Source organism: Bubalus bubalis, chromosome 18, assembly GCF_019923935.1.
Source record: "Bubalus bubalis isolate 160015118507 breed Murrah chromosome 18, NDDB_SH_1, whole genome shotgun sequence".
NCBI lineage: Eukaryota > Metazoa > Chordata > Mammalia > Artiodactyla > Bovidae > Bubalus > Bubalus bubalis.
In genome coordinates, this window is record NC_059174.1 from 35,251,980 (window position 1) to 35,264,321 (window position 12,342).

At 45.8% G+C, this 12,342-nt stretch overlaps 3 protein-coding genes across 15 annotated transcripts in view; 2 read left to right on the forward strand and 1 right to left on the reverse strand.

The window, feature by feature from the left end:
• The window catches only part of SLC7A6 (solute carrier family 7 member 6), a 31,693-nt gene extending 27,034 nt beyond the window's left edge, over positions 1-4,659 (forward strand). For 9 of the 11 annotated variants that reach the window (XM_006047662.4, XM_006047663.4, XM_044932085.2 and 6 more), the window contains one exon: positions 413-1,883. In XM_006047662.4, coding sequence (XP_006047724.1) covers positions 413-507 — 95 coding nt within the window. In that variant the 3' untranslated portion in view covers positions 508-1,883. Of the gene's footprint in view, positions 1-412 lie in introns of all 11 variants that reach the window. The other 2 variants (XM_044932084.2, XM_044932083.2) reach the window with 1 other exon arrangement.
• SLC7A6OS (solute carrier family 7 member 6 opposite strand) lies at positions 3,739-11,970 on the reverse strand. Its single transcript, XM_006047664.4, has 5 exons — positions 11,741-11,970; positions 11,335-11,613; positions 5,913-6,116; positions 5,228-5,348; positions 3,739-4,500 (listed from the first exon to the last, which is right to left on the reverse strand). The coding sequence occupies exons 1-5, from the start codon at positions 11,933-11,935 to the stop codon at positions 4,373-4,375; spliced, it is 927 nt and encodes a 308-aa protein (XP_006047726.1). The 5' UTR covers positions 11,936-11,970; the 3' UTR covers positions 3,739-4,372.
• Positions 11,955-12,342, forward strand: part of PRMT7 (protein arginine methyltransferase 7) — a 41,146-nt gene continuing 40,758 nt past the window's right edge. For all 3 annotated transcript variants that reach the window (XM_006047653.4, XM_044932082.2, XR_006546352.2), the window contains exon 1: positions 11,955-12,112. The gene's annotated coding sequence lies outside the window, so the exon portion shown is untranslated. The remainder of the gene's footprint in view (positions 12,113-12,342) is intronic.

Consider the following 12,342-nt stretch of genomic DNA (forward strand, 5'->3'; position numbering starts at 1 on the left):
GCTTTGTGTGTGTGTGTGTGTGTGTGTGTGTGTGTGTGTACAAAGGTGTGTGCACAGGTGGGTGTGATGGCTAATGGCTTCCCCTTACTAGTGATATGCTGGAGACCTGGCTGCCCCTTTTGATCTTGACATGATCACTTTAATTCTAACTTTAGAGTCCTATTTTGCAGTTAAACACCCCCTCCCTGAAAGTGCAGTCCACGTAGCAAGACAAGGAGTCATGCATCAGACCCTCTGGTTGGGTATGGAGTAGAGAACAGTGAGGTTTGCTGGGGGTGAGACTGGCACAGGTTGCCCAGGGGACAGGTGGGAGGAACCACGTACTTTAATCAGCCTTGTGTTGTTTAGATTGGGGCTGTCATTCTGTCACTGAATATCAGTTTGCTAAATTCTCTTCTCTATTTTCATTTAGCTGCTATCACCAAAGTCACCCAGAAGCTTTGCTTTTGCGTCCTGACTGAGCTAGATGTAGCTGAAGAGAGACAGGCTGAGAGGAAAACTGAGTAGAGGCCAGAGGTGATATCCCCCAAGGCCTGGAAGACTGCTACCTGTGGCCACAGCCACCGAAGTCCAGATTACAAGACTGTGTGGACCCAAGCCTTTTGTGCTAAAGGAGGGCTGTTGGCCCACATTATGTAAGGGGGATTAGGGCTGATGGCCTGCTCAGGTGTTCACTCTCATCGGTAAGCTATGGGAGGAATCTCAGGGTCTGGGGCCAGCCTGAAGGTGGGGACTTCAGAGGGTGGTGGTGGGAGAGGACTTGGGCAGTAGGGGAATGGTGGTTCAGTTTTGTTCTGGTGAGTAGGTGCAGCCTTTCCAAACACTTACTTGGTGAGTTGCACTGGGGGAAGAGGGAGTGCTAGGTTAACAGCTGGGGCTGTTGGTTTCTGAATTTGACATTTGAACCAGGAGTTTCTCTTAAGGGGATGCTCTGTGGAAAGTTTTCCTCTGACCAGGTCCAAGCACCTGACTTTAGAGGTCTGAAATATTACCATTTCTTCCTCTGGCTCAGAATCCTTCCTTGGGGAGAGGGTTGTCTTCCATTATTTATTGATATTATTTAATCCAGAACACCAGTTCCAGCAAAGCATTGGTCTTCATTAATTTACAGGATGTAATAGGCTGATTGTATTTAAAAATGGAAAGTACCCCAAAGTGAGTCCCTCTGACCTTAGAGGTATCTCTGTGGTGGTTGGTGAGACTCTGACCACAGATTTTTTTGCTTAGTTTTAGCACAGTCTTCTGGAAAGATTTTTTTTTTTTACTCCTGTACCGGTTACACTTTAGTATATAGATAGGTCACACGTTAACAATCACCTGGTTCAAGTCCAGCAAGGACAGATGAACAAATGCGAGAGTCAGAAGCCTGGTAAAACTGCTACTTTGAAGGCTAATCCTTTATTTTACTTGAGACCTTAGTTCTTTGCTCTAGTTGGCAAATCCCTGGTTTCTGGTATGAAGTCTAAGAAGGCAGAAACTGTCCTAGGATTCAGGTGAATCACTTGAATTCTTTCAGCTGACAGTGGCTTAGAGACCATTTCCGGGACCCAAGCTGACAAGTAAGTTGTTCCTCTCTGTAAGGGCTGCTCTGAGGGGCTGCTGTGCAGACCCATGCAAGCCCATTGTGGTGCTAGAAGTGGTCATTTTCCTGGAAACCTCACATTAGGCTGCATCGTCCTCCTTGTCCCCAACACCAGGCTTTGTTTACACTCTGAGCCACCTTGGTGTGGGTCATCTGGACACTGCAGTCCTCTTCTGCCTGCCTCCCCTTGCCTGAGGTTTGGGGGGGCTGCAGTCTCAGGAAGAGCTTGGTACTTGTGGGAACTTGTTTTCTCCCTGTGGACATCAGTGACGACTCTGGAATAAAGCTGCTTCCACCTCCACCTGGCTCTTCAGCAGACTCACGATCAGAAGCAACTAATTCTGGTGCTCAGGCTGCGCTTTAGCTCCTAGGTGTGGCCAGAGTGGTACATCTGACCTAACGGATGTTCCTTCATGGGCCACCAGGCTGCTCTGGATTGGACAGCCGTCCAGTGTTGCTTCCAGAAACTCATCCCGGACCCAGAAGAACCTGCTGGCTTGGTATGCCCCCATGGGGTTCTTGTCCTTAGGTTTTGAAATCAATGATAAAGACAGGAACTATGAGGCAGTCTACCTTTCTGAGCATTCTTCTCCACCATACTGGCCCTAGCTGCAGACAAGGGAGTGACATTGGTCATACTTGTTCAATTAAGGCGATTTAGGGGAGCATGCTCACAGCTGCCTTTGGTTCAGGGTATGCCTCTGTGAGAACACAGGAGTACATTCCTCCTGTCATGGGTTGTGGATTTGCCTGACAACAGGGAGTCTTTTGCAAAGGCTGACTTGCCCAGACTATGTAAACATGACTCCTGTCTGACCCAAGCTGGCACCTATCCCAGGGATCCTCTGGAGCTAATCCTTCGAGTATGCTTGTCTTGAAGGATCCCCCACGCATGCTTTAATTTTCTTCACTGAAGTAAATGACCAGCTTATCTCAGGAACTTGTCATCTCCCAGTGGCTGCCAGGCAAGCAAGGACCTCACGCTCTGGGTTCCCTCATACTTGCTTAGTGAGCCAGGTCACCCCCTCTCATTACTGGATGGTGACCGTGTTCTTCCCCTCTGTGTTGGATACAGACTTCTCCCAGGAACCCTTCTGAGGGAGGGAAGCCAGAGACTCCCTACAGCACTACAGCTTTGTTGTATAATTTCTTCGAGGTCTTTGTTGTTGATCTCCTTCAGTCCTTCTCATGGTGTGCTGATCCTTCTGCAGTGGGTACAGTTGGTGAAGCTGTCAGCCCTTTAATATTGGCAAACTTTAATGAGTACATTAAGAGCAGTGAGCACGTTATAATAGCAGAGTGGTTTTCAATCCTTTGCTTCTATGCCTGCAGAAGACTGAGATGACTGGTATTAAACCTGGAAGTTGTTGCCTGTTGTTTGCAGCACTGAACTGCACCTTAGTGGATACTTAGGATAGGAAACCAAGTCTGTCTATTGGTTTTATAACTGCAAGAGTAGGACAGAAGTGAATCACTTTAGGAGGTTTAACAACTTCATGTAGTTAAGAATATAGGCAAAGATGTACATAAAATAGAAAGTGAAATGGGTGGAGGTAGGATAGAAAAGTAGAAATGCTTATGAAATCTTAGAATGGGCAGGAAGACATTTCCTTGTTTATCTTCCCTTGTGAGAGTAAGTCTGTGCCCCAGAGCAAGAGGGCACACCTTGAATCGAAGGTTCTGTGTATTGTTTCCCTAGACCTGTGCAACATGGTAGCTACTAGCTATAAAGAGCTAAAGTATTCAAAAAGAGCTAAAGTATTCAGTTCCTCCATTGCAATAATCACATTTCACATGCTCAACAGCTGTATGTGGCTAATGGCTTCTACTGCACAGTGCAGATAGAGAACATATTCGTCATTACAGAATAAATGCCATCTTAGTCAAAGTTAAGGCATTTGTGGTTTGGAAAGGAGTAGGGACAGAGTTTGCTTACAAGAGATACCAGTTTTGGTAACAATATTGGTCCTGTTGACGGCAGTTTGTTTTTGGTGACTGCTGTGACTAGTTAAAACATTTCTCAGTGGAAAGCCAAGTTTAGGATGTGCTTTGCTTTTCCTCACTTGCTTTAAGTCCTCAGTGTTTGAAACTTCTCACTTCCTTTTGGCAGGTGTTAGGGGAAGCAGGGAATATGGTGGGAAAACATGTAAGACAAATTTTACTTGCTCCCAATGTTCAAAGTTTTTATTAAATACATTTATACATACCTTGTTCCTTGGCACCACTGCCAGAGGAAACAAGCAATCTTTACAAGTGTTATCAGAGTCAGGAAGCAGGGAGGTAGGGATAGCTGTTTAAAACCTCATGTCGCAGGCAGATTCTACTTCCTTTCCTAATGGTCGTTACTGTCCAGTCTGTGCCACTGTAAGGGACTCACTGCAGCCTTTCTAGAGTCCCTCTATCAAAAGAAACTGGCTTTTACTAGAGGCAGGTAACCTGGAAAAGCCCAGGCTTAGTGCTGATAAAATAAGAGACTCTCTTCCACTTAACTGGTTTCAGCGTAGGAGGAGAATGGGAATGTTGGGAAAATGCCTGGGCCAGGAAGCTTCGCTTTTATAGCATTTCCCGCCTGTGGACTGCAGGGTTGATTTTGATCAAGATAAACGGGCCCTACAGATAGTAGAAAGGACATTCCCTTAGTGCATGTTTTCCCTGTGGTGGAATGGTGCTGGTGGATATGCTTTTTCTTTCCCTGTATTAGGCTAGGAGGATGCTAACTACTGTGGCGGACCCTACGGTCACAGATCCCCCAGGGGCTTGTGGTAGAACCTCGTGGTTATCACAGCATCATCAGTCTGAATCGAGGTCATGGGGGCTGTCATAGTCAAACTCCTTCTGCACATCCAAAGGGTATTTGCTCCACATTGGTGGTCTGCTGTTGTCTCTTTCTTCTTCGCTGCTGCTGTAATTGTCAGAGCCTAGAATAAGATAATAAGAATGGGCTCTAATTGTATGGTTTTCTAAATGACCACAAAAGTCCCTTCCCTTCTCAAAAAGTTTGTTTTGTATTATAAAATACTTGCTAGAATATAGAACAATTAAAAAAGAAGCAATAAAATTCTTACCATGTAAACCAAGCGCTTTAACATTGGAGTGTTTCATCATTTCTCCCCTAAGTATGGGACTTTTTTTTTATTATAACAGCTGTCATATTGCACATCTAATTTTGTTCCTTGCCACTTCTCCAGTAGAATATTCGTAGTTGAATTGTTCCTCTGTTACCAAACACTAAGAAATTCAAGGAATGGTGGTGCCAGAGCATCCTTCCTTTCTCTTCCCCGAGGTACCTAGTCTGTGTTGTTACACTTGTAAATGCAACAATTTACAAGTACCTGAGAAAACCCTTGGACTACTCCTACTGATGAACCTCTCCAGTACTTTATTCAGAGTAGAAGGGAAAAGGATTGTTGGTAGGCAATGACAGAACTAAGGATTTGAACCTAGGCCTGACTGACATTATACCTCCGGCAGCCCCCATGGAAACACCGGTCCCTCCATCTCCTACAGCTCCAACAGCTTATGGTTGAGCTAGTGGAGCTCAAATGGCAGAAAAGGAAAACCAGCTAAGATATACCTGTCAATCTTGCTCACACCTCAGTCCCACATCACATCAATCCCTCCCCAACCAGGGCTGCTATTACCTACCTCTGGAATCTTCATCTTCATCACTGTTCTCCTCCTCTGGGTACTCATTGCGCCAGTTATTCTCACTGTTTTCATCATCTTCATCATCATAAATGTCCTCTGGTTGTTGGTCATCATTCACCTGCACATCTCAACACAAACGTGAGTGTTAAGTCAAAACCTCTAAAGGTATGCGCTGAGGGAAGCTATTAGCAGACCAACTTGGAGAGACGTCATTTAAGGGTGATGTGTGAAAAAGAGAAAACGGAGCACTCTGCTAGTGGCTGTAGTAACCTCTGCTGCTGCTGCTGCTAAGTCGCTTCAGTTGTGTCCGACTCTGTGCGACCCCTTAGACGGCAGCCCATCAGGCTGCCCCGTCCCTGGGATTCTCCAGGCAAGAACACTGGAGTGGGTCGCCATTTCCTTCTCCAATGCATGAAAGTGAAAAGTGAAAGTGAAGTTTCTCAGTCGTGTCCAACTCCCAGCGACCCCATGGACTGCAGCCCACCAGGCTCTTCCATCCATGGGATTTTCCAGGCAAGAGTACTGGAGTGGGGTGCCATTGCCTTCTCCGATAGTAACCTCAGGCATTTATAATAAATTTTTCCTTTTAAGAAAGGGTAAGAACAATGATCAGGAATAGAACCTAGGGAGGCAAAGCATGTGATTGGATAATAAGCTTAGGCTGCTTCGTGGGGCCCCTTACCAACTCCCACTCGTGGCTGTAGGGCTGCACAGAGAGGATGTTCTCAATCCATCCTGGAGTCGCCCTTTCCAAACAGTAAATGTCATACACAAAGTCGTCCTTTTGTTCCTTCTGATGCCCAGAACTTGGTCCATATTGAGATACATTCAACCCCTCACGGATCAACTCTACACAGTTGCAGAGGATCACATCTGGGTCAGATTTCTGTAAAGAGAACAGGAGATGATACATGCATAACCTAAAACATGGATGTCTCAAGAGGAGGAACCTAAGAGCTTGGTGAAGGAGGCGTTCCTGCAGTTCTACATGGAATTCAAGATTCTTATCCCCATGGCCAACTAGTCTTTTTTCATTTATCTATGAAATAAATAAAGTCTATAAAATTAACATGTAGTAGTACTTTTAAGGGAGAAGCTTACAAGATAGTTGGCTAGTCTTCTGTGGGTTGACACAAGAGAGCCCAAAGGAACACTAGAGGAAGGGGAGAGCCAGCACAAGTGGTTCATCTCACCCCAGGCTCTGCTTCTGCAGGCCGCCTCTGAGTTCCTTTGGTATGATGTTCTCCCTTTGGAGATCCACAGGCCCACTGCAGCGCCCCTGTGGTTGACAATCAAATGGGTCTGTATTTTGTGTGGCCACCTCTAGGGGCCTAAGGGCGTTTCTTGGTACCTGGTGACTAGTACCAGCCATCACCCACCACTAGCTTGCTCACACTGACATCCTGCTTTTGCTCACAAACTAGGAGGGGACTCGATAATCCTTTTTCTGATAGTTTGAGAGATGTACTGCCCCAGAACAGAACTTGCCCAGGTAAGATGTGCTCCAGTGGCAAGAGGCTGTGTTATCCAGGGTCAGATCAGATCAGTCACTCAGTCGTGTCCGACTCTGCAACCCCATAAGTCGCAGCACGCCAGGCCTCCCTGTCCAACACCAACTCCCGGAGTTCAACGAGACTCATGTCCATCGAGTCAGTGATGCCATCCAGCCATCTCATCCTCTGTCGTCCCCTTCTCCTCTTGCCCCCAATCCCTCCCAGCATCAGAGTCTTTTCCAATGAGTCAACTCTTCACATGAGGTGGCCAAAGTACTGGAGTTTCAGCTTTAGCAGCATTCCTTCCGAAGAAATCCCAGGGCTGATCTCCTTCAGAATGGACTGGTTAGATCTCCTTTCAGTCCCAGGGACTCTCAAGAGTCTTCTCCAACAGCACAGTTCAAAAGCATCAATTCTTCAGTGCTCAGCCTTCTTCACAGTCCAACTCTTACATCCATACATGACCACAGGAAAAACCATAGCCTTGACTAGATGAACCTTTGTTGGCAAAGTACTGTCTCTGCTTTTGAATATGCTATCTAGGTTGGTCATAACTTTCCTTCCAAGGAGTAAGCGTCTTTTAATTTCATGGCTGCAGTTACCATCTGCAGTGATTTTGGAGCCCCCAGAAATAAAGTCTGACACTGTTTGCACTGTTTCCCCATCTATTTCCCATGAAGTGGTGGGACGGGATGCCATGATCTTCGTTTTCTGAATGTTGAGCTTTAAGCCAACTTTTTCACTCTCCACTTTCACTTTCATCAAGAGGCTTTTTAGTTCCTCTTCACTTTCTGCATTAAGGGTGGTGTCATCTGCATATCTGAGGTTATTGATATTTCTCTGGGCAATCTTGATTCCAGCTTGTGTTTCTTCCAGTCCAGCGTTTCTCATGATGTACTCTGCATATCAGTTAAATAAACAGGGTGACAATATACAGCCTTGACAAACTCCTTTTCCTATTTGGAATTAGTCTGTTGGTCCATGTCCAGTTCTAACTGTTGCTTCCTGACCTGCATACAAATTTCTCAAGAGGTAGATCAGGTGGTCTGGTATTCCCATCTCTTTCAGAATTTCCCACAGTTTATTGTGATCCACATAGTCAAAGGCTTTGGCATAGTCAATAAAGCAGAAATAGATGTTTTTCTGGAACTCTCTTGCTTTTTCCATGATCCAGCGGATGTTGGCAATTTGATCTCTGGTTCCTCTGCCTTTGTAGCATGGGTTAATTTGGAAACGAGAGGGACATGCTGCAAGTCACTCTTGACGGGTTCATCACTGAGAGTTGTACAGCTCAAACCAAACACCATATGGGGGGAAGAGGGTGTGCCCCATGGTCAAGGCAGATAGACGGAGAGCAATGTTCTCATCATTTACAAGTTGTACAGCTCAAACCAAACACCATATGGGGGGAAGAGGGTGTGCCCCATGGTCAAGGCAGATAAAGGGAGAGCAATGTTCTCATCTTTTACAAGCTAAACAGAATTCTTGTTCTAAAGTTAAGAAGAACTAGACATGTCAGGTTTTGTGAAGACTCTTGACCAACCTCAAAGCTGTTTACAAGAAAAGTTCTGACTGTAACTCACAAGTCCACAGACCTCAGTTCAACAACTTATGCAGCCATTAAATAGTAAAAAACAATTTACAGAAGTTAGCAAAACAAAAGTGCTAGACAAAAAAATAAACCAGCTTTGTTCCAATTATCTTTGGGATGGGGGTAAAATGAATGCATTTTCTCCTACTTTATTTTTTGGGGCTACACCTGACCAGGGATTGAACCCACACCCCCTGCAGTAGAAGCAAGGAGTCTTAACACTGCACTGCTAAGGAATTTACCCACTCCTCCCTTTATTTTGCTCTCTTTTCTTCATAAAAGAAAAAAAAATTTAAATCTAGTCTATGTGTTTCTTTACCTATATTTGCAATTATGCTACATTCTGTTGTTAAAGTATTTTCCCATCTTGCCAGTCTTCATGGTTACCAATTTAATGGTCTAACCAGTTGTATATACATCAGTTTCTATACATAATTGTTAGCCTCCATACACAGCGCTATGATGAACGTGTCATTTCTTGCATTTGAAAAATGGAGATAAGAATACCTACTTTATATGGTTTTTGTGAGGATAAAATGAGTTAAAGTAAAAAAAAAGGAACCTAGCATAGTACTGGACACATTACTTAGTATACGAACAGTAGCTTTTGTTAATACCACAGCTATTTGCTTCTGTGGAATTATTTCCCTAGGATAAATCCTGGGGGTGAGATTGCTATCACCAATTTTAAATTTTCTTTAGATTTTTGGATGGCTTTAAAGTGCAAACAATAAAAATAGTTTGAAAAATAGGCTCCAATGTATTTTTAGGATGCCTGACATTACTGTAAAGCCCAAAGGCTTGCATCAATTTTAAGCACTACGATCATGTACAATTTTAATCAGAACCTCGCAAACAGTGCTATCAGCAACCCTTTTCCTAGTCATCTAGTAAGCATAAAACCTCGTGTGCTTTCTGTTTAAATTTATGTTTTTTAATAATCTGCAAACATTTTTGATGTGTTTACAGTTTGTACTGCATTGTCGGGAAAACCTATGTTTAGATCCTTCCTAGCTTATCTACTAATTTTTCTTAGATTATTTAATGGGCTATTTAACTGACTTGATTCCACTGAACATGGGTTCACTTTTAAAATGTGTAACTTATGACACAGTCTGGAATTAGTTTTGGTAAAACAGATGGCTATCATGTCCAGGTATACTAGTAATACAATTAAATATTTTTTGCTTGATATATTTTGAATTTAAATTTCATTTTGGGGGGCTTCCCTGGTGCCTCAATGGTAAAGAACCTGCCTGCCAATGCAGGAGACATGGGTTCAATCCCTGTTCCATGAAGATCACACATGCCTTGGAGTAACTAAGCCTGTGAGCTACAACTACTGAGCTCATGCTCTAGAGCCTGGGAGCTGCAACTTCTGAGTCCACGTGTTGCAACTACTGAAGCTCGTGCTACAGCCTGTGCTCTGCAACAAGACAAGCCACCACAATGAGAAGATCGTGCACTGCAACTAGGGGGTAGCCCCCCACTCACCGCAACTAGAGAAAAGCCCAGGCAGCAACAAAGACCCAACATAGCCAAAAACTGTTTTGTTTTTCATTTTTTAAACTTCAGAAACCATTAAAAAGAATGATATTTGAAAAATGTTTATCAAGAGAAGGCATACCTTAGATTGAGAATTTTCTATTTCTCTGGTCTTATGCATGTAGTTGACTTTGTTTTTTGGAAGTGAGGTACTAATTTAGAAAATGTAATTAGTAGAAAGTGACACTGAATTAAATGTGAGGACGACTTGCGTTCTAATCCTAAATCTGCCTCAAACTTGGTATGCTACCCAGGCCTGGTCCTTTAATCTCTCTTTGATGAGTTTTCCCATCGGCTTTATTTTTACATTGGTCAAAATCTCCAGCGATTCCCCATCTCAGGGTGAAAGGCAAGGTGTCCTTTCAAGTACTGACTTGAAAGGATCTAGCAGATACCCTCTTCCAAAATTCCTTACTATCTTCTCCCAACTCACTGGGCTCCAGGCACACTGACCTTGCAAACATCAGACAAATTTGGCTTCTGGGTCTCTGCACTTACAGCTCCTCAGTATGGAATCCCTTTCCCCAAGACATCTGTAGTGCCCAGCCATTCACCTCCTTCAAGTCTTCACTCAAAAGTCATCTCAGTGAAAATGACACTGAAATGGGACCACGCTTTTCCTCTTTTCTTTGCCCCTTTTATGGCCCATATCACCATGTGATCCGATCAGATCAGATCAGTCGCTCAGTCGTGTCCGACTCCTTGTGACCCCATGAATCGCAGCCCACCAGGCCACCCTGTCCATCACCAACTCCCGGAGTTCACTGAGAGTCATGTCCATCGAGTCAGTGATGCCATCCAGCCATCTCATCCTCTGTCGTCCCCTTCTCTCGCCCCCAATCCCTCCCAGCATCAGAGTCTTTTCCAATGAGTCAACTCTTCGCATGAGGTGGCACAAGTACTGGAGTTTCAGCTTTAGCATCATTTCTTCCAAAGAAATCCCAGGGCTGATCTCCTTGCAGTCCAAGGGACTCTTAAGAGTCTTCTCCAACACCACAGTTCAAAAGCATCCATTCTTCAGCGCTCAGCCTTCTTCACAGTCTCATGAACTATGGAATGAGGTTCGTGACATTGTACAGGAGACAGGGATCAAGACCATCCCCAAGGAAAAGAAATGCAAAAAATCAAAATGGCTGTCTGGGGAGGCCTTACAAATAGCTGAGAAAAGAAGAGAAGCGAAAAGCAAAGGAGAAAAGGAAAGATATAAACACCATGTGATACTGAATTTATATGTTTGATGTTTCTCTTCTCCACCTGAATGCTGGGTCCTCATTGCTGTACCCACAGAACCTAAGAATCATACCTGGCACAGAGTGGGCGCTGAGTAAATGTTGAGTGGATAACCTAACCTGAAAATTGTGGCTATCAAGCTGGGTGGATCATCCATCACTGAAGTGAGGCCACGTGTACCCTCTTTAACTGTGTTCTGACTTTGCGCAGAGAAGCCCAGAGGTCGACTCTGGGGCTGTACTCACTTTGCAGGAGATCGCGGCGGCGGCGACCTCTGCATCTTCTTCGTGGACCAGGTCTAATAGCTGAAAGCTTGCGTCGTCGGCGGCTTTTGGGGTTCCTGACGCATCCTCGGACTCCAAGCTGTCCGAGGGAATTCCCGAGGATCGGCGGCTAGAGACTAGTCTGTAGCGGCCTTCCTGTCGGATCTCCCGAGCAGAGGCGCGGAGATGATGGCGGATACGTTGCTGGCTGCCCTGGGACGGGCGCAGGGCGGCCCGCAGGAGCGGCTGGACTGGCTCCTCCTAGGGTTGGGGAGAAGCAGAGGTGTGGGGCGGCATAAACAGGGGTTGGTGAAAGGGTCACGGATAAGGATGCACCCCAGCTGTACCCTAAGATCCCTTTCACAGCGGCTCCTTCCAGGCCCAATACCTGTGAGCGCACGGTGGCCACCAACTGGAAGACATTATTTTCTGCTGCTCTCTCCAGACCCTCTGGAGACGTCTTTGGAGTTTCCAATTCAACTGCACTGGAGCGGAGGCGTTTACAAGCGAGGACCAAAGCCTCGGCGGGCTCTGTGCCGAGCTTCCGCTTCACCCGGAGCACAGCTGTACTTCCAGCCTCCATAGCTGCTGCCGTGGAGCACTGTGGGAATGTGTTGGGTGTGACGGAAGAGCTTTTCAGTTCCGCTTCCGGGCCCCGCCCCCGGCACACTCAGAGCGTCTAGGGAGGTCCCGCCCTCCCACGCCTGTCGCGGCAAGATGGCGGAGACGGAAAAAGTGAATGGAACTGTTCCCGCCTCGGGTGAGACGCTGGACGGGTTGGGAAGGTGGGGTCGCGGTTGAAGGCTCGAATGCAGCCAGAAACGTACTCAGCCCACGGCCTCGGTCGTACTTGAACACTGAGGTACACACCTCTTCGGGACTCCGAAGGAACTTCTAGAGTCTGCATGGGGAGGCTCAGAGCTCCCGAACGGCGGTAGTGCGGGTTTCTAGGGGGTCCCCGCCTCTGCCATTCAGTCAGGTAATTGCTTC